Source organism: Lampetra fluviatilis, chromosome 50, assembly GCF_964198595.1.
Source record: "Lampetra fluviatilis chromosome 50, kcLamFluv1.1, whole genome shotgun sequence".
Taxonomy (NCBI): Eukaryota; Metazoa; Chordata; class Hyperoartia; order Petromyzontiformes; family Petromyzontidae; genus Lampetra; species Lampetra fluviatilis.
Genome location: NC_136324.1, coordinates 7003719 through 7025386, shown reverse-complemented (window position 1 = coordinate 7025386; position 21668 = coordinate 7003719). Strand labels below are relative to the sequence as shown.

At 51.6% G+C, this 21668-nt stretch overlaps 1 protein-coding gene across 1 annotated transcript; it reads right to left on the bottom strand.

Annotated features, from left to right (window-relative positions):
* Window positions 1-527: 527 nt before the first annotated feature.
* Window positions 528-13188, bottom strand: LOC144948554 (uncharacterized). Its single transcript, XM_078878123.1, has 9 exons — window positions 13136-13188; window positions 10215-10589; window positions 8456-8743; window positions 7777-7872; window positions 4794-4904; window positions 3466-3676; window positions 2583-2701; window positions 733-1097; window positions 528-603 (listed from the first exon to the last, which is right to left on the bottom strand). The coding sequence occupies exons 2-9, from the start codon at window positions 10581-10583 to the stop codon at window positions 528-530; spliced, it is 1635 nt and encodes a 544-aa protein (XP_078734249.1). The 5' UTR covers window positions 10584-10589; window positions 13136-13188.
* Between the last annotated feature and the right edge of the window lie 8480 nt (window positions 13189-21668).

Below are 21668 nucleotides of genomic sequence, written 5' to 3'. Positions count from 1 at the left end.
CACACTGGAGGAATCCACCAATTGGAAGTGGGGTCAAATTATTCCACCTAAAACAAATTGCAACGTGTCCACTCCTTCACCGTGTCACTGGCGCATTTCAAAAGACAATTAAGGATTTCAGATTTGATTTTATCTCTCCTGGTCTTGAAGCGGGCTGCGTATCTTCGAGGACCGGATTTTTTTTCTATTTTATTATCGTAATAATTTTATTAACATTCATGACTAAACGGCGTTTGGCCAAAATCATTGACTGGTAATTTTTTTCAGTGAACGTCGGCTGGACACTGGGGAACAAAAGTTCTTAATTGAGGAGTTTGGTTTCTGTCACAGCTGACTATTCATGTGTCCGGGGAGTGGCTTTCCTGTCTATCCCGTTGTCATCTTCGAAACCGACGGTTGACGTCTAATGACACCCCCCCCCCCCCCCGTCCTTTGCGATCTTCAACGTCTCCCGCAGAGAGTCTCGTTACAGATCCACTTCCTTCATCTTCCCCTCTTGTGCGCAATCATAGCCGTCGTCACACCAGTCACTCCTCCTGCCCTGCAGCCACTCTCATCCTCATTATCGTCACGGCGCTCGAGCCGTAACTCCTTCCAATCCTTCTGCAATAACGGCAGGGGCCTCTTGACAAAACGTTCGCGAATCGCCCGTATGGTTCCATGTGTCCCTCGACTCATATGAAAACATTCGATGACCTCCCCCTACCCTCCCCCCCACCCGCCAACCCTGACCCTCCGGACGATGCGTCGGCCGGCGCAGCCCGGCCGCCACCGGCGGGTGCCGTCACGGCACCGCCGTCGCAGCCGTACGAGATCCGGAGGTCGTGCGAGCCGAGCTCGCCGCTGAACGTGGAGAAGTGCCCGCCCGGGCCGCCGCTCCGGCACGGCGCTCCATCCCCGTCGCCGCGGGCGTCGCCGTTGGCGTTGATGGCGGCGGCGGCGTCGCGGTCCCACGAGGTGAACTGCTGCAGGTACTCGGTGGCGGAGCGGCAGCGCTGCAGCATGGCGAGCGTGGGCTGGTCATACAGCTCCAGCGTGGAAGCGGAGCCCGCGGGGCCCGCGGCCAGCGCGGGGAGGCTCGGCATCGAGACGCTGCGCTGCACGACAGACGCGCGGGCGGGCGAGCGGGAACGGCGGCGTGTTAGTAGGAAACCACTGGAGTTGTGCACTTTCACATCTAGATTGAAAACTCATTTCTTTCGAACTGCTTTTTTGTGTTCAGTTTGGTGTCTTTCCCCCGCAACTCCGATTAGCACCCTTGGCTACGTACGGTGCAAAATAAGTTCAACATACATACATACAGCATACATACAACATACTGACTTACACCACTTAACGAAAACCGCGACCACGGTGTCTGTGCCAGGCCATATGCCCTTTGAGGCCATGTGAAGTGTTGAACGCCCGCTGGCAGGAGGTCACGGGACAGACCCAAGATGCCATGGGTTGACTGACTGAGATTACTGGCCGATGCACCACCCGGCGCTCCGCTCGTTTTGAACGTTGCTCCTCTGCCCTCCGTTGTTTCTGGAGTGTGACTACCTCCAACTGCCCAGTAGCGTCCTTCATGAGCCTCCTCCAGAGAGGGCGATATTGACACCGCTAGTACCAGTCATCAGCAAGTCCACTCAGCTCCACATCCCCTTCAATCACATCACTCCATCTCATCTCGAGCTCATGCCACACCCCTTTTAGCCCCCTCTATCTGGCCAAACAAAAGCTGTTAGGGCATGCGGTGGCTGGGAATGCGGGTTACATGATCCAAGCCAACGCAGCCTTGCCTGCTGGAGGAGCTCACCGATGGGACTTTGTCCAGATCTTTTAAGGATTTGTGAGCTCACACAATCCAACCTGGTTAAATCCAGGATGGATCGTAGGCAGGCCAGCCTAAATGTTTCTAACCGGCGAAGATGCTCCATTTGGGGGTCCACGTTTCGCAAGCATAGAGAAGGGAGGGCATGACCGTTTCCGAGAAGACTCGAAGCTTCGTTTGGAGCGACAGACCAGGTAGCTTCTACACAGCATCGCACAGCCGATGAAAAGATAATGCCGCTTGACTGATTCCGAGTGAGACCTCTGCTCGACTCACCATCGACCTAGGTGCTGGAGAGACAAACGTGGCCGGGCGTGGTGCTGTGCTGGCCTTTATAGGTGCTCGCTAACAGCACTTGCCCCAAAAGTATGTGAAGGCTATATGGGGGATCTTTGTCTTTGTGCGTATTTGTAATGGTGGGGCGCGGTAGTGCAATGGGCAAGCGAACAGCACTGACAAACGAGGCGACCTGAATTCGATTCCTGCTCATGGCAAACATCGATGATGAATACCTGAACCGGTCCTGGTCCTCCCATAGGTCGACTCAGCCTTAAAGGAGTAACCTGGTGCGGTGTGTAAACATCAGTATTGGGGAGATAAAGGCTGCCCGGGGCGTGGTATTGGCCGCCCATACCCTTGTGTGCCGTGCCGGTCTTCATAGGTGCTCTCTAACAACACTTGCCTTAAATGTCTCTTAAAGGCTATACGGGGGATCTTTGTTTTTACGTGTGTCTTGTGTGCGAGTGCTAGCAGGCAGTGCTGCTCCTACCTGCAGCATCTTGCTGATGCTGTCGGACTTGAGCCTCTGGCTTTCTGTGAGCGACAATGATAAGAGGAAATCTCCCATCGGGTCCTCCTCAATCCTGCAGTGAGAATCCATGCATCCACCTGTGTAGCCACACACGATCGCAGAGGGAATGGGGAAGAGTCACTCGGGCATTAGGAAAATCCACGCAGAACTGCTCTTTGTGTTTCATTTTGTTGTCCTTCCCCTGCACCTCCGATTAGCACGGTTGGCTACGACAGTGCGAAACAAGTTCAACGTGCTTACATACTTTCCCTGCCAGACCTCGATGTCTCTGCTGCTGGTCGACTGCCCCCACCCCTCCCCGCCCGCCTTGGCTGAAGCTACGTGGGGCTGTCGGCGTCGTGGATTATTTTGTTTCGATGCGTCCAGGCCGTACGCGTAGAGCGACCGCGAAAGGCCGTCGTTGTCGAGGATTGTATCTTTTTGTTGTTGTTGTGGTAAACATGCAAAGCCCAGTACAACGCGCCGATCGTTGCGGGTGGGGGGGGGAGAAGGACTTCGGGCGCTTTAGAGCCATCCGTAGGTGAGGGATGTAAGGCTCAACACAACCCAACCTGTGCGATCCGTTGGGCAGTGGAGGGAAGGCTTAGGTATATTAGGGGGGTGGGGGAAGAGGGTCGGGGAAGAGGGGCGGGGAAGAGGTAACAACATTCTAAGACGGGGGGCAGAGGAAGGGGGGATGGGTATTTTTAGACGAGTCCCCCGCTGTATGCATAGAGCGGGCGCGAAGGCCATCGGTGCCCACGTCGCCCGGTTCGCCCGCGTGACCCGGCCCCCTTAACCCGCCGCCCCCGGCCACACCGCACTGCGCCGAGATCCCGGGCTTCCCTCTCGGGCCCCTCACCGGCACAGACGGACAACGCCGGCGGCAGCGGTGACGGCGCCGCCGATCGCAGGGCTCCCTCCCTGGCGCAGGGCGGCAGCGCGAACCGCGCGCCGTGGAGCCTCGCCACCCGGTCCTGCGAGTTCTCCTCCGAGATCTGCAGCACCGGGGTGCTCAGCACGCTCGAGGAGACCTCCTCGCCTATCCGCCCGTGGCTCTCCAACCCCGTCGCCTGCAAAACGAGCGCGCGCGTTAATTCACGTGTGAGCAACGCGCAGCGGGCGGGAAGGTGTGTGCGCGTGTGCACTCGGTAATCGCGGATCCCTCTCGAACCTCTACGGACTGACAACGCAGCGGCTACTCTCGAGCAGATACCAAGTAAAGTGGGACGCGCTTGGTCTCGAGGTAGTGGATAGGGTTCGGCAAACGCTGGGCGTCTGACTCAAACTAACCTTGGGGGCAGGACTCTGTGGCTCGGTAAGGCATCGACTATATCTCTGTGTAAGGAAATACTAGGTTAGGGCTAGGTGGTGCTGAGACTAGGCTCAGGCTAGGTGGTGCTCGGGCTGGGTTAGGGCTAGTTGGTGCTAGCACTATGCTCAGGCTAGGTGGTGCTAGGGCTGGGTTAGGGCTAGGTGAGGCTAGGGCTAGGCTCAGGCTAGGTGGTGCTAGGGTTGGGTTAGGGCTAGGTGGTGCTAGGGCTGGGCAAGGGTAGAGCTAGTCTGGCTGGTGCGTGCTCTGGAGCTAGGCTAGGTTTAGGCCAGGGTTAGCCTAGGGCTAGGCTCGGGCTAGGCCAGGGTTAGGCTAAAGCTAGGCTAGGGTTAGGCTAGAGCTAGGCTAGGGTTAGGCTGGAGCTAGGCCAGGGTTAGACTAGAGCTAGGCTAGGGTTAGACTCGGGTTAGGCTGGAGCTAGGCCAGGGTTAGACTAGGGTTAGGCTCGAGCTAGGCCAGGGTTAGACTAGGGCTAGGCTGGAGCTAGGCCAGGGTTAGACTAGGGTTAGGCTGGAGCTAGGCCAGGGTTAGAATAGGGTTAGGCTAGAACTAGGCTAGGGTTAGGCTAGAGCTAGGCTAGAGCTAGGCTTGAGGTAGGCCAGGGCTAGGCTAGAACAAGGCTAGGGATAGACTAGGGCTAGGCTGGAGCTAGGCTTGAGGTTGGCCAGGGCTAGGCTAGAACGAGGCTAGGGTTAAACTAGGGCTAGGCTGGAGCTAGGCTTGAGGTAGGCCAGGGTTAGGCTGGAGCTATGTCAGGGCCAGACAAGGGCTAGGCTAGAGCTAGGCCAGGGTTAGGCTAGAGCTAGGCTTGAGGTAGGCTAGAGGTTATCTGGCTCCCGCGTGCTCGGTCTCCGTACCACCAGGCTGGGCTGCTCGGTGTTGTACAGGGAGAGGTGCTGGAGTCGAGCCATGAGGCTCTGGGGAGAGCGGCCAGGGGAGAGCAGCATGGCGTGCTCAATCTCCTCCATCTACACACAGACAACACAAAACAAAACGACAAACATCCCCCTTTTAGACTTTACAAACTGGCGGGGAAAGTGTTGTTAGCGAATGGACCTATGAAGGCTGGCATGGAGCACGAGGCGGTGTGGCCAGGATCACTCCTGGCCGCCTTTGCCTTCCCAGTGCTGACGTTTACACGCTGCACCAGGTACTCATTCAAGACCGAGTCGACTCAAGAGAGGCCCAGGATCAGCTCTGATATGACTAAAACTGATGTTAGCCAGAGTCGAGAATCCAACTCAAGTTGCCGGGGTTCATGGCACGGTGCACTTACCACTTACACCAGTGCCCCACAACCACAACAACAACTGTCGCCATTCGGCTCGGTGCACTTTTGAGGCCACGTGAGGCCACGTGAAGTGTCAAAGGCTCGTTGCTGGCAGGAGGTCACAGGACAGAACCAGGTGCCACGGGTTGACCGACTGAGATGACTGGCAGATACAACACCTGTGCTGTCCATTGCGGTAACTTCCTGCGTTATAGCCACTCAGCGCTCCGCTCATTGTTGTGGGCGTCGCTCATCTGCCCTCTATTGTTGTTGGAGGGCGACTGCCTCCCAACTGCCCAGCAGCATGACACCGCTGGTACTGATAACACTGTAACAAATGTTTTTTTTGTTCCTGGGTAGTAAGTATTATTTCCTAATTGCTTATGCCTCAAAAGTACAGAAAATGGCTATTACTCCCCACAAACTTTGCTTTTGTGACCAGGACAATGATATTTTGAAATGTAACTATCTTTCAGAACATTCCAGATAGAATCAGTGCTGAGTAAACTTGGAGTAACTTCTAGAATATTCTAGAACTTTCCAGTAATATAAATAGTAATATAAACACAGAATGAGTGGCGCCTCTTCAATGACAACTCATCCAGGAGCCTCAAATCCGTGCTGCTCCATAATGGTAACAAAGTACCCATCTCTTCCCCTGGCTCACTAAGTGCACCTCAAAGATGATTACAACAGCATCAAGACCTTGCTGGATGCCTCGAAGTATGATGAGTACGGCTGGGAGGTCATCGAGGACTTCAAAATGGAGGCATTCCTGATGGGTCTCTAAGGCGGTTTTACCAAGTTTCCCTGCTATCTTTGCCTTTGGGACAGCAGGGACACCAAGGCGTACTACCACAGGCGGGACTGGCCACAGCAGACCGAGTTCTCTGTGGGGAGGAACAATGTTAAGTGGGAGCCACTGGTGGACCCCCGGAAGGTGCTGATGCCAGCACTGCACATCAAATTGGGCCTTATGAAACAATTTGTCAGAGCTGTAGATAAGGAGTCAGCAGCCTTCAAGTACCTTCAAGACTTCTTCCCTAAGCTGCCTGAGGCAAAGGTCAAAGCCGGTGTCTTCGTCGGACCACAGATAAAGAAGATCCTGGAGTGCAATGAATTCCCCAAGAATCTCACTAGTAAAGAGAAAGTGGCTTGGAACAGCTTTGTCGCAGTGGTTCGTGGCTTCACAAGGTCGAAAACTACATGGAGCTAGTTGAGACTCTGGTGAAGAACTATGGCACAATGGGCTGTAGGATGTCCCTCAAAGTCCATATCCTGGATGCTCATCTTGATAAATTCAAGAACATGGGAGCATACTCGGAGGAGCAAGGCGAGCACTTCCACTAGGATATACTGGACTTTGAATGCCGCTACCAAGGACAGTATAATGAGAACATGATGGGAGACTAGGGGGCTGATTCGTGAAAGTGATTTACAGTATAATCGTAAATCTCGAAAAACTACTCACTTCTAAATCTTTTTTTCTGACTTTATGTGAACGAAAAAACACAAATTCGCCCGTTTTAATTAAATGGAGGCCATGGACTACGCCACGGAGCTTTTAGCGGTAAACAAGGTACCGTATTTACCGGGTAATACTTAGCACTTCCTTTACCCTACCGGGTAATTCTTCCGAGCTACCTTTACCCTACCCTTTACCTTACCCCTTGGCATGTCGACACCTTTACCCTTTACCTTTACCTTTTACCCGTTAAAAAGGGTAAAATACCTTACCTTGCCGAGGCCTAGTTTGCGCATAGTCACTTTAAGATGTTTTCTTGTTCATGTTTTAGTTTTTTGTTTGTTGCGGTTGTACCCGATTCAAGAGCCGAATGGCTCACAGGGCTATACCAAATAAATGAAACTGAAACTGATGTACCACATCGGCGCATTTCTGAAGATCATGGCGTGCCCGTATAGCCCCCCTGCCCAAATAGGAGCTGTTTCAGCATGCAGTGGATGCGGGCTACATGACCCAGCCGGCGCAGCTTCGCCTGACGGAGCTCACGTATGGGACTGTGTCCAGATGTCTCTAAGATTTTCTGAGCTCACAGAATCCAGTCTGGTAAAACCCAGGATGAATCGTAGGCAGGCCAGCCTGAATGTTTTGAACCGGCGCAGATGTTCTATTAATAGAGGGGTCCATGTTTCACAAGGACAGAGATGGGAGGGCATGACTGTGGCCAAGAAGACCCAGAACTGGATATGGAGAGATAGATCAGGTAACTTCCACACAGCGTGATGTAGCTGATAAAAATACAATGCTGTTCGACTGATTTGGAGTGAGACCTCTGCTGCCAAACCAGAGCTGGTCATAAGCACACTGCACAGGTACAGAAACCTCGCCACTCACTTCACAACTACTCCATAACTTATGGGGAATCGAGGGGGTGGAGTGTTTTTATGACATTAAAACACACCTGCCATAGGGGCTTATTGACGGGCGTAATGCATGGGACAATGCATCTGCAGTATGTAAGCACACAGATAACACGCGCAGACGCATAGCCATAGGTATTCAGACGCACGAGTGGGTTGGGCAATGGGATCAGCAGGTCAACCCACACCTTTTTTCGGAGGTAGTTGTTGAGCAGCGACTCGGAATGAACGGCGCTGTTGGACCCAGGGTGGGTCATGAGCAACAGAGAATCTCCCGGCACATCCTGCGAGAGCAGCAATCATCATCATCATCATCACAATCACCGTCATGGATACATGATCAACATCATCACGATCACCAGCATGGATACATCATCATCGTCATGATCACCATCATGAATACATCATCGTCATCAATATCACTATCATGGATACATCATCATAATCAAGATCATCATCATGGATACATCATTATCACTATCACCATCATGGATACATCATTGTCCTCACGATCACATCATGGATACATCTTCATCATCACGATCACCACCATGGATACATCATCATCACGATCACCAACATGGATACATCATTGTCATCACAAGCACCATCATGGACATATCATCATCATCACGATCACCATCATGGATACATCATCATCACGAAAACAATCAGGGAAAAACACTCACCATCACGATCACGAGAACCCTCGTGGAAACACTCATTGTCACCATGAGAACCATCACGGTTCTCATGATGACGATGAACAAAGTGTGGGGGTGGCAAATGAGATGACGGGGGTGGGGTGCGCACAGCTCGGGGGGACATCGGGCCCGTGGGCCCGTGGGCCCGTGGGCCCGCACCCACCTTGCCGCCGTGGAACGACTTAGGCCGGGTGCCCGCGTCGTGCCGGGAGCCCGCCTTGTCGCGGGTGGCCTCCGCGGTCGTCGGTGGCGGCACAGTCGGCCTGGCCGGCTCCACGCTGCCCACGTGGATGTCGTCGTAGCGGAGGCTGAAGCTCGTGGGCGACACGCAACGAGCGGCCGCGCCGCCAACGTTAGCGGCGTCCAGCCTTTGGTGGGGAATGACGATGGAGGGGGAGCTCGACTTGCCAGGGCCCGCATACTCCCGCGATCCGTGCTTGAGCGAGCGCCTCTTTAAAAGAAGAGGTAGGAGAGATTTTTTTGTTTAAATCAAAATGAAGCCGGTTTTCCTTTCACTCCACCTGGAAAAGCCTCAATGAGTCATTACAATCGTTTTCTTTTTTCTCCTTTTTCGCTTGAGTTCTGCCCGGGATGCCAATGCTTCCTTTTAAAAAGTTTCTTCTTCACGTGTCGGACGAAACCACAGTTTGTTTCCCGAGAAAACTCTGCAGCCTGCCGAGAAAAACGTCAACAAGTAATGCTGCCGTGTGGTGCAATAAAACCAAGCTTCCGTGAGCCACACGGCTCGGGTTTGAGCTCGAGATGCCGTCTCCCGGTGACGCTATTGCAGGTGGTTTTGTCAACTCGAGTCGCCTGCCAATATGGGCCACACCCCCGAATTCTGTGGACCGATTTCACTTCGACGGGCAGACGTGAGCTACAACATCTGCCCTCGGGCTGTCCCTCCGTCTGGCTCGGCTAACGAGCTCTGGGTGGGTGGCGCTCGATCACAACCTCCCCTTTCTGATAGTCAGCACTCTAATAATAATAGCTCAATTTGTAACGCGCGCAAATTTGCAGACGTAGTGGCCGCAACTCAGAGGTGCGGAGCCAAGCTCAGAGTCGCTCGAAAGCGTGGTTATAGAGGTGAGTTTTTAAGTCTCTCTTGAAGGAGGCGATTGAGGTGATGCTGCGAATGTGCAGAGGGATATCGTTCCAGACTGTTGGGGCTGCCACCGAGAAGCGGTGCATAGACACGGTGACCATCCTGGATCTTGGTATCAAGAGGAGGTCGTGAGTCGCGCTGCGCAGACATCACTCTGCCGTCACGTCTCCCACGTGAACCTATATTCAGTGTAAAAAATCTGGCTTTTTTGGTATTCCCATTTGGTGGACTGGCACCCCCCCTGACTGCAACGGCAACACAAACGCTCCTCCGATTAGCACGGTTGCCTACGTACGGTGCGAAAGAAGTTCAACATACATACATATGTACATAGATTACTCTGGGCTCTATACTCTACCAAAGTGCCTTCAAGTAGCCTTTGGATTATGTGGACTCTCATGTTGGGAGGTTGAGTAACCTACAATTGTAAATTAGCGATCACACTCACGACTACCACATTCGTTGGATGATTTGCCCGTAGCCGAAAGAAAAAGTTGAGGGGCTGCGTCTTAGATTACGGTAGCTGTGTGCGAGCAGATTTGTAAAGCTTTATTGTCACCGGATACAAGTTAGGGGGGGTGACTTACTTTACGCATAGTGTCATAACCCGGTACAAAGTATAAAAAATAAGAATAGGTTTTACCCTTTCTGGCAATAAAACAGGTTTTAAGATGCAAAAGGTATCTGTTTGGTGTTTTTTTAACACCTTAACACCTGCTTTATTGCCAGAAAGGGTAACACCTATTCTTATTTTTCACACAGCTTGATCGACGACACGTTTTTGTTGCATGTTTTTGTTGTTGTCGTCGTTGTTTACCTTCGCCATTCCGGTCGTGGACTCGTCGCCCGCGGTCGGCTGTGGCGCGCGATGCCACGCGACGCCGGGCCTGCTCGCCGGTGTACTGCTGCGCGACCCCAGCGGCCGCCGCCAGGTGTTCGTGCCCGCGCCGCGTCCCGGTTCGCGCCGCCGCTGCTGCTGCGGCTGCGGCGGCGATGACGGCGACGGCGGAGGGAACAGCGGCGTCAGGTCCTCCCAGCTGAGGCTGCGATCTCGCCTCGTGACCCCTCCAAGCGCGGCCTTGTCGTCACCTCCTCCCCCTCTTCCTCGAGGCTTCTTCCCGAGCTTGAACTGCCGAGAGGGGGCCATCGCTGCTGCCTTGGCTCGGATGAACTCCTCGCACAGCATGGTGCCCTGGACAGCCGTGACACCCGGCGGGCGAAGTTGGGTTACGTCCATTTCGTCTGAACCCGTGTCAGAACTCACGAGACCAGGGTGAGTCTCACTTCCAAGAGTGAACTGCGACATGAACCTGCCAGTAGAGGGAACGGTGATTGCTGCTGCTGCTGCTGTGTATAATCCCAATTGAGTAATTAGCCGAATAGGTTTGTGTCGCATTTGGCACGTTTGGACCCTGACGCTGGCACACGATGGCCTACTCTTGCGAATGGCATCATGGGATCTTTAACGTCCACCCCAAAGCGGTATCATTGTGGTTATTGCATACCGCAATAATAACCAGGGCGGTTCGCTGGATTCGATCCGCGAGCCTCTACAACAAACGGGCGAGCGTGTTGCATCTCTCCAGGGCTGCGGCACAGCCCTTGACGGCGGTGAAGATGACGGCGACGAGGAGGTAGGGGGAAGATGGGAGGAAAAAACGATGATAAAGGAGAACAAATTGATGAACACAAAGTGAGCGCAGCTCATCTTCTTGGTTCTTTCGGTAAAGTCACGTGACTTTACCGAAAGAACCAAGAAGATGAATCCCTGCAGTCACAAAAGCTTTAAATCGAAATTTGAGCGCAGCTCATTTGAGTGTCCAGCTGTTGTGTTGTGTGTATGTATTTATGTATGTTTAACTTCTTTCGCACCAGTACGTAGCAAACCGTGATAATCGGAGGTGAGGGGGAAGAACAAACTTAACATAAAAAAGCAGTTCTAAAGAAGTGAGTTTTCAAAGACTTTGGTCTGGCTGCAGCCCCGGCGTCTTCAACACTCTCACACGGATCGATGGCATCACAGAGCATCTCGATATCCAGGGACTCGTGGAATGCGTCAAAATCCTACAGCCGTCTCCTGCGCTGCGACAGTGGCGACGTCAAGAGAGGCAGGCCTGGCGGTTTAACGATCAGCAACCATCGGCGGGAGTTACATTTACGGCGCACGAGAATTGGGCGAAACACACGAAGAAGGCGGTAAAAATGAGAACATAAGCAAGGCACGAGGATGGTGGCAGTGGTAACACTCGTGTCTCACAGCGACAAGGGGCCTGGGTTTCATTGCCGACTCTGGTGTCTTTCGGTTCTCTCTCTGCTCTGCATGGGTTCCCTCCGGGTTCTCTGCTTTACTCCTAATAGCTCGAAGAAACAAACAATGTAACTGGTAATGGCCAGACGTCCCACTGCTGAGAATTTTAACTTGAAATTGTATTCAATTTGGATTGCACACAGCAGCGACATTGCCCCCCTGCTCCGACAAATTTGGCGGGAAAACTTGGCTAAAAGATTATTTAGGCTCGGTGACGCCTTTCTGGGTAATCAAGCGGCATAATACCTACAAACGAGACGGACAATACAAACAAGGTTGAAAATACGAGACTGAACATGCGATCGATAATACTAATGCGCCAGACCATAAACACGAGACAGACAGTACAAATGAGATGCAGAAACGAGACGTTGCTAATGACCCCCCGGAAAAATGCTTGATCCTTGAAAAACACGACGCCAAAATCATGACGGATGATCGAATCGTGGGACGTGGGGGGGTGGAAAGACGTCCTCTAAAATGCCAGCGTTGTGTGCAGCCCTGTGGCGGGTCAGGTTGTGGACTGAGTTGTAATCACGACTGTCCACCCCCCCTCCTCCTCCTCCTCTCCCCGTGCGACGGGTTCTGTGCCTACTTAAGCCACGGCCGTGGCTGGGTGCCCTCGGGGTGATGGTGAAGTGAGATCATTCCGTTAAAGTGGAACCGTCTCACTTGGGCAGCTACGCGTGAACGGGCTCGGCCGTTCGTTTCGGCGAGAAATCATCGGTAAAATCTCAGGAGTGGGTTTTCTTTTGTTCGGCCAAAGTACGTGACCCAATGTGCACCCCAATTAAGAATGGAAGGCATTTGTTCACTTCTCTTGGTGGACGAATCGTCTCTGAAACGCTCCTGCCACGGTATTGAACGAACTGACATTTTTTGACCCGGGGCTGGGATGGCGACGGATGTTCATTGCGGTGTTGTGTGTCTGTCAAAACGGCGACCTATTCCACAAATAAGCCATACTCTCTAAAGCAGCTGACACGGATGTGCAGGGCGACGGGGGTTCCGGCAGACGAGCACCAATGCCTCAATTCCCAATTGACCAGGACACCACTCTGCTCTTGGGCATTATGATGATGATGGCAGCAGTAAGACGACCAGGAAGTAAAGTGCCACACGGTATCGAGGTCTGCTGCTGCTGTTTGCCCACGACGAGAGTGCAGAACGAGAGAGACTGAGCGAGAGAGTGAACGAGAGGTGGGGGTTAACATAAAGCAAAGTTAAAAAATGTAAAAATTTTTTTTACGAAATCATGAACGAAGCAAAGTGCCGACTACACCGAGCATCTTCTTGTTTCCACTGATCGTAAAAAAGAGAGAGAGAGAGAGAGTTGGCGTAGCTGTGCCGCTCCTCCCGCGTTGAAGGAGCGGAGGCCACAGTGGTGGTGGTGGGGCGGCGTTCCCGTTGAGATTACGCGAGGGCCTCACCAAAGAGGTATGTAGAAACAGCTTGGATCGCGACGGCCACCACCACAACCACCACCACCACCACCAACGCCACTGCCGTCACAGTCAACCGCCCGCCACCTGCAGGAAGTGAACGAAAGCCGAGGTGACGATCGTGGGGGCGGCCAGACCCCGCAGTCCGAATCGCGGATTTCCCAAGCGTCGTTTGGTCGGAAAAAAAAGTTCAAAAAAATTCCCCCTTCTCCCTCCGCCCATTGCGAAAGAAATCTCTCGAAATATAAAGTGCACGTATACAACACGAGGTGCTGAGCACAGGCCTAAAAACGTCAAGCTGCCAGCAACAAGCAGCACTCTCGTGGTTGTAAGAGATAAGGGTGAAGAGGTTTCTTGAATCGAGCAGGATTATTACGAGGATTATTATTATGAGAGAGCTTGGGTAAAAGGAGTCTGGATGTTTGGCACACGCAGCACACACATCGCGTTTGTGAATACCGCAACGTCATTGGATGGCGACGCGTGACTCAACCTGTCAGGAATTCGCTCAACCCAAACACAGTGACACCAGTACTCGAGTATGCATTCATTCGAGTGTTTGCGAATCACCTCCCTCCACGATACGTGCCTGGCCAATCTTGCTGAACGAGACTTAAAACGTGGCCCTCTCGAGTTCTCAGCTGGTTCCAGAAACGTACAACTCGTGGTGAACTCTCAGTTAAAATATCGACATAGACTGTGTGTGCGTGTGTGTGTCTACGCGAGTGTGTGCGTGTAAACCATTGTGGGGAGCGGTGGTGGAGCGGTCAGCGCTACGCTGCGCTCCGAATCTGGTGACCCAGGTGACGATTATCTGAACCGGTCCTGGGCCTCCCCTAGGTCGAATCAGCCTCAAATGAGTACCTGGTGCGGTGTGTAATCATCAGCGCTGGGGAGACAAAGGCAGCCAGGCGTGGTGTTGGCCACCCACCCCCTCGTATGCCGTGCCGGCCTTCATAAGTGCTCGCTAACAGCACTTGCCCCAACAGTCTGTTAATCTAATTTCTATTAACGGAGCGCCTTCCCTCATTGGGCTATATACGCCCTCCCCACACATGTCATTAGGACCATTCGCCCGCCGCGTTTGAGAACATATATTGCTTCAACATCGGCCAGAATCGTCCCCTGGCCTTCCAAAATACCCGTGCGTAAAGTTTACTGACAGGGCGTGCGTGTGTGCGTGTGCGTGCGTGTGCGTGAGTGTGTGTGCGTGCGCGTGTGTGTGCGTGAGTGTGTGTGTGTTGGTGGGTGACAGCGAGTTCCTCATTTATACGTAAATAGTCTGTCACGGTCGCAAGGAAAAGGGGAACTGAACGGGCCCGACATTCATTTGGAAAAAAAACTGGGCATGGCGTCCACAGAAAGTGACAAAAATTCCACAAAGATGACACACCCACGACAACGTGTAAGAAGACGAAGAAGCGCATTGTATGCATAGTGGACTTCTTTCGCGCCGTACGTACGCGTTAATCGGAGGTGCGGGGGAAGGGCAACAAACTAAACACAAAAAGCAGTTCTAAAGAAATTATTTTGAAATCTAGATTTGAAACTGCATAGCTGCAGTGGCTTCCCAATATCGGAAAGGAAGAGCGTTCCAGACGGCCGCATGTTCCTTAATTTTTGACGGTAACCTCAGGGAAGAGGACTGTGCAGATTAGACAGCTGTGGACAGGTTTCTTCTCTGATTGGAACTCATCAGCAAGGTTTCGTCAGCAAGGCTCGCCGCTGCAAAGTCTGCCTCTGGAAACCCCTCCCCCCATGTATGGGGGTCCCCGGTTCTGCACTGCGGGGCCTGTTGCAGTGCCGGATTATCCCAGGAGCACAAGTAGCTACATATCTTCTTGGTTCTTTCGGTAAAGTCACGTAGAAGGGAAATTATTAAATAATAAAAACAAAACATAATAAAATAATTTATTAGCTTATTTTATTATGCTTTATTTTTTTATTACTATTTTATTATTTTCCTTCTACGTGACTTTACCGAAAGAACCAAGAAGATGAATCCCTGCAGTCACGAAAGCTTTCAATCGAAATTTAGCTACATATGCTACGGACCCCGCACTTTCAAGGGCCCCGCGCTAAATGCTTTCAAGCTATCAATTCCGGTTCGGTGATTCTGCACTTGCTCTATTGCTATAGTACTACACTGCCTTCAACTTTGATGAACGACTGGGTGTTTCAGGTTAGCGATTTGTCGTATTATCTGGCTGTATCGCAAATGAAAAAATACAACTACTTTACTATGCAAGTAAAAAATGTGTGTGTTTTAATATTTATTCATATTAATATTTATTCATAATCAACGCTTTTTTTATTTAGAGCCCCTTTATAACACATATGCTACAGGCCCCGCATTAGCTTAATCAGGCACTGGCCCGTTAGTGTGTGCTTGTTGAGTTTGGTCCCCTCCACAGCAAACATCAGTGGCGAGTTGATATCTGAACCCACACTGCTTCACGCAAATTAGGGATGTTGTCAGCATCAGCAGGCCTTCATCGAGCTGTGGATAGATCATGGTTGGTGACTAAAACTAAACAATTGCTCTTCTTGGTTCTTTCGGTAAAGTCACGTAGAAGGGAAATAATTAAGTAATAAAAATAACACATAATTAAATAATATAAGATAATAAAATAATATAATAAAATATTTCATTATTTCCCTTCTACGTGACTTTACCGAAAGAACCAAGACGATGAATCCCTGCAGTCATGAAAGCTTGAAATCGAAATTTAAACAATTGTTATTTTACCAGGTAAAGCTCTTTTTCTTGTGTCAACTGGCCACAAATGATAGCTCAACAAAGTATCTTACCGTGTGGACATTTATAGCAGCCAAATGCTCTAAACGCGAGCTAATTATAAATGTGGATGGAAACAACTTCAAGACGCGACCACGGGCAGAACATGCAAACTCCAAATCCAGAGCAGGCGTCAGGGTTGGGATCGAACCCACAACCTCCTGAAATACCAGGCGTGGTGGTAGTTACCATCTCGCCACCGCGGTGCCCCGTGACGTTGAGCGACCTCAGAGTGACCATGCTACCATATAACAATGGGCAGGACACGTCGCTCCAAGGAGCACACTGCGGTCAAGGATAATAACGGAGCGGCACCCAATGAATCAAACGCGTCTGAGAGAACGGTCGCTGTGGGGAGATGGAGCAATGACATCGGTTTCGTGTACAGCGCAGGCTTTTTCCATGAATGCCACCCCTTACCATTCCATGCCACCGCCGTCCGTTGTAATTGATAACAAAACAAGAATTTCTGACATTTCATCTTTGCACTGAGACTTGTTCTTCCTCTACATCAGCAGCCACGCGAAGAGGAAGGACCGAAGAGAAGGGGTCAAATCGCACCAGCGCATCGAAACGTCCTGGGTCGAAGTGAGCTGTGGCCTGCTTGGAAACTAGCGGTGATGGACAGCGCTCGGGCCTGTGCGTGACCAGAGGCAGAGGGCACTGGAGTGGTTTGAGATGAGAACGTTGGGTTCAAGGAGCGGGTGGTTGCTTGGTCACAAACTGTTCTGCGTGGTGCTCGGTTCGCTGTTCACGGCAAAACACGAAGTCGCATCGGCTGCATTGGAGGCCACGCCTGGAGAACCACGTGTGATGGAATAGCAGCATCTTGAGTCTCTTTCCTGCACAGCCGTCAATTCACCCGTGCTCAAGGCGTGCCCCTTGACATCAAAATAAGAACAACAGCCATCATTTTTAGGAAAACGTCGAGCCGTTTTCAATCCGGATGAATATCTTTGTTTGTCGCGTTCTCACGTCGGGCGCGTTGTTTACTTCCCCTGCGCTCGTCACTTTGTCCCCAAGTCCCCTGTCCTCTCGTGCTGCGTGTGCTCAAAATAATCACCCAAAACACCGGGCAAGGACCAGGGGTCACTGGGTCAGAGGACTTTGTGTGTGTGTGTTCGTACAGTGATGTGGGGAGCGGTTGTGCACGCGGTTAGCGCGCTGCGCTACGAAACCGCCGACCAGAGTTCGATTCCCGTTCACGGCCAGCATCAGTGACGATTATCTGAGCCGGTCCTGGGCCTCCCCTAGGTCGACTCGGTCTCAAATGAGTACCTGGTGCGGTGTGTAAAACATTGGTAAACGGGAGACAAAGGTCGAGGTGCAGGCCACCCACCCCCTCGTGTGCCGTGCCGGCCTTCATAGGTGCTACTCGCTAACAGCACTTGCCCCAACAGTCTGTTAAGGCTACACGGGGGATCTTTGTCTTTGACAGTGATGTGCAAAATGCAGGGGGGCTGTGAGGAGGAGGTGAGTGTGGCAGCAGTAGCAGGGCGCGATTATGATGCCGACCTGCCCATACCGGACGTCTGTGAAAACATGCTTCTGAGCTCATCGCATTTCTCCTGGAGTCTAAATAAAGATTCTGCTTTCAACGCCGTGTTGACAGATTTCTGTTTGGAGCGTTGTCAACTGACACCAACGCAGCAGCTATACAATAACAATCTGGCCACCCACACGGCAGCAATTAGGCATGTAATAAGGGGAAGACGTAAATCCGGACAAAGGCGGCGGCGGTGGTGGTGAAACTTTTATAGCGGAGGTTGTGGGTTGGGTGTCGACTGTGCTGCAATTTATCCCAGTAAACATGAAACCACTGGTTCTAGATTTGAAGCTTTCGTGACTGCAAGGATTCATATTCTTAGGTTTTTTGGGTAAAGTCACGTAGGTAAAAAATTAAAATTAATAAAAGTAAAATAAAAATAAAAATCATGACGTTTCGGAGGCAACACAAGCTTCCGTCTTCAGGTGGAACCGTCACAGCCCGACAGCTGTATCAAGTAAATGAGAGATTACACGAGATATATATAATGGTTGAGGGGGGGGCCAGGGACGGCTGACTTTTAATTATTATGGTAATAATGTGACTTTACCGAAAAAACCTAAGAATATGAAACCACTGGGCCAACTTTGGGCGTGTTGACTGGGAAGGTATCCGGCATGAAGCTTGCAACATTCGCACTGCCACTAGACGCGGTTTACAGTGCCAACGTTGGGCCAACGTTGGGCGTGTTTACTGGGAAGGTATCCGGCGAGAAGCAACGTCAACAATGTGCGCTCGCAACGGCTGCGGCACTGCCATGGTGACCTCTGCACGAGCAGGACACGCGGGTTACGGGGCATTCCTGCAATCGCTGCACAACACAGAGAGGCGGTGAACCCGGAGATTTGTCTCTCGTCGTCACAGTCGCGCGCGGCATCCAGTAGCCCGCACGGAGAGGAGTGACAGCCGCATTTTGTTTTGGCGAAGTGGATCGGTCGCAGGCCCCATGGTACAGAACCCAGCGTGATTGATCGTCGTCGTGATCGACCATTATCTATCCACTGCTCGATGAAAAGGTCTCGTTACTGAGACGTGCCCGCAACCAAGGGAACGACCTCAGGTCAGATAGTGGAATGTTGTCAGGGCAGATGTATGGGTCTCTGTGTGAGTCTATGGGTCTCTTTGTGAGTCTATGGATTCGTGTGTGAGGCTACAAGTCTCTGTGATAGTCGGTGACTCTCTGCATGAGTCTATGGGTCTCTGCGTGAGTTTATGGGTCTCTGTATGAGTCTATGGGTCTCTGCGTGAGTCTATGGGTCTCGGTGCTAGTCTACGGGTCTCGGTGCTAGTCTACGGGTCTCGGTGCTAGTCTACGGGTCTCTGCGTGAGTCTATGGATTTCTGTTCTAGTCTATGTGTCTCTGTGAGTCTGCGGTGCTCTGTGTGAGTCTGTGGGTCTCTGCGTGAGTCAACGGGTCTCTGCGTGAATCTACGGGTCTCTGCGTGAGTCTACGGGTCTCTGCGTGAGTCTATGGGTCTCTGTGTGAGTCTACGGGTCTCTCTGTGAGTCTGTGGGTCTCTGCGTGAGTCAACGGGTCTCTGCGTGAGTCTACGGGTCTCTCTGTGAGTCTGTGGGTCTCTGCGTGAGTCAACGGGTCTCTGCGTGAGTCTACGGGTCTCTGCGTGAGTCTACGGGTCTCTGCGTGAGTCTACGGGTCTCTGCGTGAGCCTACGGGTCTCTGCGTGAGCCGATGAGAGGGAATGGAGTCTTCGAAGCAGGCGAAGCGCCACAGCAGTAGAGAAGTGAAAACAAAAATAACCTCGACACATTTGTCAATGACAATGTGGCCCTAAATGGGAAAAAAATACACTTTGCTGAATTTGGCTCTTCTTAACATCGCAACATCCACAGTAAAGCCATCAGCCGGCTGGCATGCGAGGGGGTCAAGTGAAAGCCGCTGTGTGTGACGATGCCGAACAACACGAAAGTTAATATGCAACGAGGGGACGCCACTTACCGCGTCTATAATTTGAATGACATTGTGTGTTTATGTTACGTAAATAAAAGCCCTCTTAATGCATAGAGTACCGCAGAGCTTGGCCAATGTACGTGCTCTGAAGGATCCGGTGCCCGAAACGTCGCCTATTATATATCTCTATATTTTTCCACTTAAGGCCACACTCAGTGTTATTGACGATTGTGTTGTTGGGTGTTTCATTTAAAGTTCGGTCTGTCGCCGACCTCGTCAACTGTGCTACCACGTATGAACATGACCTTACCGTGGTGTCAACTTTCACAGCCGCCACGCAGACATCAGCTGCCCATTGGTTTCACCATTATCAGCGATCATCGGCAGAGCGCAGTGAAACTAAACACCCTGACTCACAACTGGGTTCAAACTGCGGTAGCTTTAACATTCAGACAACTATTTTTATTTTACCAGATAAGGCCCACTGAGCTATATAAGAGATATTTTTCAGAAGCGACCTGCCCACAAATGACAGCTCAAAGAAAGTGGCTTATCACGTGGGTATGTATAGCAGCCAAATACTCTAAACGCGTGTTTCTAAATGTGGAGAGAAACACAGGAGGACCCGGAGAAAAATCCACGCGACCACGGGGAGAGAGGCACGCAAATATACAGCAGCAGGCGTCAGGAGTCGGGATTGAACATACGACCTCCTGCATACCAGGCGAGGTAGTTAGCATCAAATCCCGGTCAGAATTCAGCTGAACCCATTATCACATCAAAATGAGTAACACTTTCATCAGTACCGTAATTAACTACTGCGACTCTACACAACATCTAAAATCCTGTGCTGTTGTCATATCTGGAGTATTAGGAGCACATTGTTGCCTGCCTCATAAAAATCGCCTTTTCTCATTATTATTATTAAAAGCATCTCCCAATATCGACGCAGATGTTATGAGTGTGTTAAGATCAACTACGGTGGCAAGATGTTAACTACCTCGCCTGGTATGCAGGAGGTCTTGGGCTCGATCGCGAACCTAACCCCCACTATATTTTGAGTTTGCATGTTCTCCGTGTGGATTTTTCTCCGGGTCCTCCCGGTTTTCCCCTCCAGATGTATGAAGGCGCTTTTAAAGTGTTCGGCTGCTCTAAATTTCCACGTGATAATCCACTTCGTTGAGATATCATTTGTGGCCAAGTCGCTTCTGAAAAAGAGCTACAGTGCTCAGTGGGCCTTACCTGCTATAAAATAAAATAAGTTTTTTTAGTTTTAACTCAATTCACAAACAACCGTAATACAGGGTTAAAGTACCACTGCTGTAACAATCGCGCAAACGACAACAGCACACCACTGCGATGCACACTGCACACAGCCAGGTAAGCTCACCTGTGTGTGAGCTTGCCCTGTAAGACAGTCTCACCTGTGTGTGTGTGTAAGACAGTCTCTCACCTGTGTGTGAGCTTGCCCTGTAAGACAGTCTCACCTGTGTGTGTGTGAGCTCACCTGTGTGTGAGCTTGCCCTGTAAGACAGTCTCACCTGTGTGTGAGCTTGCCCTGTAAGACAGTCTCACCTGTGTGTGTGTAAGACAGTCTCACCTGTGTGTGAGCTTGCCCTGTAAGACAGTCTCACCTGTGTGTGTGTGAGCTCACCTGTGTGTGAGCTTGCCCTGTAAGACAGTCTCACCTGTGTGTGAGCTTGCCCTGTAAGACAGTCTCACCTGTGTGTGTGTAAGACAGTCTCACCTGTGTGTGAGCTTGCCCTGTAAGACAGTCTCACCTGTGTGTGTGTGAGCTCACCTGTGTGTGAGCTTGCCCTGTAAGACAGTCTCACTGTGGTGTGTGTAAGACAGTCTCACCTGTGTGTGAGCTTGCCCTGTAAGACAGTCTCACCTGTGGTGTGTGTAAGACAGTCTTACCTGTGTGTGAGCTTGCCCTGTAAGACAGTCTCACCTGTGGTGTGTGTAAGACAGTCTCACCTGTGTGTGTGTGTGTGTGGACACACGCAGTCCAGGTGATCTCGCTGTACAGAGCGATGTTGTCCCTCCCTCCGTGTTGATGAGCTCGCTGTGTCGAGGAAGGCGAACGCAGGCAGCGAGGAGGAGGAGCGGGTTGAACCCGCGATTGTGGCTGCTTCTTGTAACTCGACGATGATACTGGCACCAACGCCACCACCACCAACCACGCAGTGATCACCCCCGCAAGGGCGCGCGCGTGTGTCGCCCAGGTGTTTGTGTGTCGCGTGTTCTTCTGTGTTGTATGGGGAGC